A 6000-nucleotide genomic window follows, 5' to 3' on the forward strand; every position below is an offset into this window, starting at 1 on the left:
TTTCTGAAGTATCTGTATTTTTAATATAGACCAACAATATAAACTAAAGTTATATGTTATATTCTTTGGATTCTATCATACATCACATAGTTTCATTTAGGTAAAATATATATTTGTTATTTAGACAACTACGTTTGCTTTTCTGAGCTTAGCTAGAAAGATAAAGTAGTGAAACATACCTGTCATTTAGATAAAAAGTACGGCTACCAAGTCAGTGAAAAATCATAACTTTAAGAGTTGCTCTTTATTTCTGTGTTTGGATGTGTCAGAGCTTAGTAGCTAATCCTAGAATTCTGCTTTCCTAGTATAGCTAGTTGTCATTCACAGGAAAGGCTAATTTGGGGTCCCAAGGGTGAGGGGTAACAAGTAAGTATAAGGAACTTGACTCTATATTCTCTATCTTAGGAGGCCTTTTTTTTTTTTCTTCCCTTTTTGTCAGTTGTGGGGCTTGCACTCAGGGCCTGGGTGATATTGCTGAGCTTTTTTACTCAAGACTAGCACTCTACTGCTTTGAGCCTCGACACCAGTTCCAGTTTTCTGATTGCTAATTGGAGATAAGAGTCTTACGGACTTTCCTGCCCTGGCTAGGAACCATGACCTTCAGATCTCAGCCTCCCGAGTAGCTAGTGTTATGAGCATGAGCCACTGGTACCTGGTAACAAATTAGTATTTAATGTTTAGTAATTGAGATCTGTTTATGTTTTCTTTTTAAGTAATTGAAGACTAGTCCAAAAAGTATGCCAAATTCCAGCAAAGTGGGATTTGAAAGTTGATAATGGTGATAATAAACCACTGTGTAGAGGCAGGCTTCTTGCCCCATTATTCTCATTCAGAGGCTTTTTGTGAAGGAGAAAGACAGAATGAATAATGCATGTCTCCTCATTTAGATGGCGCAGCATCCAGGGCTGGAAGAAGAGCAGATGTGAGCCCTTTCCTGGCTCCCCGCTCTGCAGCTGTCCCTCTCATTGACCCCGCTGGGCTTGGACCTGGTGGGCCCGGGCATCCTCTTCTGAAACCCATCTCGGACGTTCTGCCCACCTTTACACCTTTGCCAGTGTCGCCTGACAACAGCGCTGGTGTTGTGCTGAAAGACCTGTTAAAGCAATAGGTAATTGCCAAGCCCCAGACTACAGAGCACTTTAAGAAAACATGAACACTATGTATATGTATTTTATCACAAAGTGGCCTTTCGGAAGAAGTCATGCATTTGTTTGCAATTGTAATTTCTCTAAATTTAATAAAGATATTCTTAATGCTTTTAGAAATTGCAGATATCAGAGGAGCAAGTGCTTGCTATATGATCTGCTTTTCTTCTTCTCTGATTTGGCCTAATTTAATGTAGAAACCTTTGCATTAAAAAAGTTAATTTACAAAAAAAAAAAAAGAAGACAAAAATACTAGTAGCTATCTGTACCAACTTTATTTCCTCATCAGATTCTCAAGCATTTCTAAAGATCATCAAGGAATTTGCACAAAACCAGAAGCAGTCATCACTTCTCTGCCTAGGGAAGGAACTCTACTGAAGCATGAATTGATCATCTTCAAAGGACAGAGAAGCCAAGAGCATGGCTGTTCTCATGAGGTCATAGGTGCCGTTAGGTGGAATGTGTACTTGGCTCTATGCAATCTTGTCATGTGTGTAGATTCACATGACTTCCACACAGTCAAGATACAATACAGTTCTTCCATCTCTTGAGCTGCCTCCTTCTGTTTAGAACCATGCCTCGCTGCCTCCTGCCCTCATTCCCGACACCCCCCGCCCCTTAGCAGCTCTGTAACTTCTTGATATCAAGAACACTGTATAAGTGGAATCATACATTATGTTCCCTCTTGAGGTAGATGTGTTTTATGCAGCACAATTCCTTTGACATCCGTCTTAAGTTACCACGTGGATCAGAAGTTTATTCCTTTTTTATTTTGCTCTATTCTGGGGCTTGAACATGGGGCTTCACACCTGCAAGACAGGCACTCTACCACTGAGCCACACCCCAGTCCAAGTTCTTTTTCATTGTCAAGTACATGGTGTAGGTATACTATTTCCTTAGAAGAGCTGACGGCTCTTCTTCAAGGTGTCATGTGGACATTGTCTCCCACGTGTCACCCTGTGCTGCTGCCTCCACATGCAATGAGCAATAGCACTTAGTCTACACATCCAGGTGCAGAGATCCGAGCTATGGGTCCATCACCATGTCACCATGGTCGGGGGAGGGTGGGAAATCCCCGCTAAGCACCAGCACCAGCTGTTGGAACTTAAGAATAACAGGAGTTTTTGTTTAATTTTTTTATAAGCCCATCATTAAAAAAAATTGTGACTTGAGGCTTAGTTTTATCAGGATGTCCATTTTCTATCAGTTGTTAAAGTTGTACATTTAAAAGACATTTCTTGCAGATTTTATAAATTTAGATATACCTTTATGATAGAAACATTTTATAGCAAGGAAAGGTGAAAATGAGGAAAGTGTAAATAGGTCTGAATCTAGCCAAGCTAAATCTGGTTGTAAATTTTGCTATGATGGATTGTATATTTCTAATATATTTAGAAGCTTGAAAGTTTTGATTCTCAGTTGATGGTTAAAACTTTTTTTTCTGGAAAATTAAGTAACAGAAAATGCTGCTCCACCATGTCACTGTCTCTTTTGGCTAACTTGTTTACATTGCCATTCTCTAGTACAAAGAAATTCCCATTGTCAGAGAAATTCCTACGGCAGTACATATGCGCCTTAACTTCCTGTACAGGGCTGCACCCTAGTGACCCACTGTGAACCGAGAACATCTACATTCACCGAGAAGTGCATTCACCTGTTGAGCACCCTGGCCTAGCCACACTGCTTGCCCTTTGCCCTCCACCACATGGCTGCCTGCAGGCCAAGCCCACTGAGCTGCCCAGCCTCAAGAGGAGACGAACGTTCCAAAGCTTGAATCCCACCTCTAATGAATGGCCATCAGTTTTGCACCATGAATAAATTGCAAAATCATAAGTCAGCTTACCATTGTAACTTGGGAAATCTGTATTAACATAGATTTGTTAACATGTTTCTAAAAGATATTTTCATTGATTATCCTGAATTATGTGTTGGCTTGCTATTGAAGCTTCCTTTCATGGTGGAGCAACTGCAGTGCTAGCTTCTAAGCTAAACAAAAGATGTGTGGTCCTTCATTTTGAAAAAATGGAACATGTAACAAGTGTTTTATTTTGAAGACGAGATGCATGGTGGGTATTTAAGTAGTGTGTTATCATATTTGAAATGCCTTGTTGACATTTTAAGTATCCACTTCCCTGACCAAAACAACCTGTCGCTCCCTCCTGTAGCTTACCTGAGTGTGGAAGCTGCGCAGGACAGATTGTCCCTCCAGACCCCACAGAGCATCTTACTGCTATTCAGTGTGTGTCCAGGCCTGGACCTGTAGCACCTAATGTTTCGTTGTACTACTGAAACTATAGCTCACTGCTATGCAGACTAAGTGTTTGTTGATCTAAACCATGCATAACTCATTGACTTTTCTGAGACTTAAGTTGTGTCATAGATGAACCATCTGCTCAGGGAGGCTTCTCAGAAACCAGACAGGGAGGAGGTGCATGATTTGAATGTTAGCAATAGGACACTGCTAACAGCACCTTACTGCAGTATTTTAACGACAATAATTCTGTGTGTGGTTGAACCTTCCACAACATTTCTAGTGGTTTTTCCAGTGTACTTAAATATACTACAGAAGAAAATGTCACTCAGCCATTTACATTGACTTTAATGTAGTACAGTATCAGATGGTTTGATGAGTTTTCGTTGTTCAGCATTCTTTTTTGGAGGAGAGCAGTCCTAGGGAATGAATTCAGCCTCATGTTTGCCTGGCAAGCACTTGGCCTCCTGAACCACACCTCTAGACCTTTTGCTTTTACTTATTTTTCAGAGCCTCCTGTCTGTCTAAGCCTCCTCCTGAGGTTACAGGTATTACCGACCTGAAGGCTTGTTCTTTTGAGATAGGGTCTGTGAGATAATTTTTTTTTTCCCTAACAGTTTAAATCATGATTGTCTTATCTCTACTTCTCGTGTAGCTGAAATTAAAGGTGTGAACCACCCCACCCACTTCCTAAACCTTTTTTTTTTTAGGAGTTTGGGGGTACCAAAATTAAGCAACAAGTCCACAAGGAGAAAGGGCCTTCTTAAAACTAGTTCAAGTATTAAACCCCATATAAAGTTCTTATTTTCTTTCACCCTTTCAATGGTTAGTTTTGAGGGAAAGAAAGAGCTGAAAATCCTTATCCAATCAGGAAGTCGGGGCAGAGCAGCCAGGCCACCTCTTCAGGGACAGGCTGCTGTGATGACAATTTAGAATGTTACCAAGCTTCAAGGTGTTTGGATTTGGTTTTTAAACCAATGGTGTTTTTCATGCATCAAAATATTTAAGACATCTTCCCTCGACAAAAATTTATCTTTTAATTTTTGTAAATATCAAATAAGCTGGGTGATATTTATTTTACATATTCCTCTGGGGAGAAAATAATTTTAATGTTCTGACATTTGTGATTATTTGTTGGTCTTTATTTGTTAACTTATTAAGGTTTTGCTATTTAAAACTGACAAATTGTCTTTTGATTTATATAGGAAAATAACAAATTTTCAACCCAACCTTATGATTAGGTTGTTTTATAGAGAACTAAAGTCAATGCATTTTTTTAATTTCTCAGGAGCACTGCAAGGAGGAAAAAAAAAAACCAATACTCCAAATAAAAATGATATATGTAAGCTGGCAATGTCTTTATCCACAATAAAAAAAAAAAACTTTAGCAAACAGCTGTTGCCTTTTTCTTGAGGAGGGAGAAATGGCTTGCACATGTTGTTTATGGCCGAGCCGCTGCACTACGGAAGCCGAGGGCCTCCGAGCTCGCCGGGTGTGTGCTGTGAGGATTCTCTTGGCGCCTGGGAAACTTTAAGTATGGACAACTGTGATTCTCAAGATGATGCATGAAAAGTGGCCCTGAAAGGTTTTGGTTGGCCTTTTCTCCTTTCTTCTCCATAGGTCTTGCATGTGTGGCTGTCCTCCTGGTCTTCCTCCACGGCACTCAGGAGACCTACATTCTTTACCCAGATGTGCAGCTTGGACACTTAAACACTGGGTGCTGGCAGGACTGGAAGGTGGTTTTAAAGTTAACAGCCAGTTTGAGGTCATGATTTTGACCCTGTACAGGGAACCTTTCACAATATTTATCTCTGAATGGAGAAGCTGTGAGCATTACTACCCAGAAGTGGAGGAGAATGTCGGGTAGGGGTGCTCCTGAAGTTCGGGAACATTTCCAAAAGGTGAGAGGTCGGTATGAAGAAGACTGGTCTGGTCTCTGGTTTAGGCTAGAGTAGTGTGGGTGGAGTGGTGGGAGCAAAGCCAGTTGTTGAGTGGGTGAGGCAAGTGTGCTCAGGGTTGGCAGACATCTGCTGAAAAGGCAGATCACAGGACGGAAAGGGCATTAGGAGAGCCCCGGAGGAGGGAGAGTTTCTGATGAGACAAGGAGTGTGTGTAATATTTATAAGACAGGCAGCTGGGGAGAGGCTGGTGGGAGGTAGGAGGAACTCCAGTGGGGCAGGAGCCGTGGAAGGGGCAGCATATGCGAGTGGCAGATGGATTTGGCCACAGGGCCATTGAGGGAGCTTTCCTCTGACACTGGAGGAAAAGGAGAGAGTAGGCTTGAGGTGGGAGGAATTCAGTCAAGGAGACAGACAGGGCCAGATTACTGAAGACATGAGAAGTACTCTTAGAGGTCTATACAAAGAACTGGGGAGCCCTAGTGGGCCTAGCAGGGAGATGGGAAGAACACATCTTGAAGGAGCAAGCTGGCAAATTAAATGTCAGATAAAAGCCAAATGGCTCTGGCCTCAACCAATTTTAGTGGGATACAACATGTTATTAACTTGAACCTTGTTCTCCTATTCTGGGGACTTAGGTCAAGTGGACAGTGATGTAGCTGAGGGTTTTATAGCATTTACTGTCAACATTTTAGTATATCCTGTA

General features: G+C 41.5%; 1 protein-coding gene across 1 annotated transcript in view; it reads left to right on the top strand.

Moving 5' to 3' along the window:
* Trip11 (thyroid hormone receptor interactor 11) overlaps positions 1–4416 on the top strand; it is a 77547-nt gene extending 73131 nt beyond the window's left edge. Inside the window, exon 21 of the mRNA XM_042692450.1 lies at positions 888–4416. Coding sequence (XP_042548384.1) covers positions 888–1108 — 221 coding nt within the window. The 3' untranslated portion in view covers positions 1109–4416. The remainder of the gene's footprint in view (positions 1–887) is intronic.
* Positions 4417–6000: the final 1584 nt, after the last annotated feature.

This window comes from Dipodomys spectabilis, unplaced genomic scaffold (genome assembly GCF_019054845.1).
Source record: "Dipodomys spectabilis isolate Male_0828 unplaced genomic scaffold, ASM1905484v1 ptg000157l, whole genome shotgun sequence".
NCBI classification, from domain to species: Eukaryota; Metazoa; Chordata; class Mammalia; order Rodentia; family Heteromyidae; genus Dipodomys; species Dipodomys spectabilis.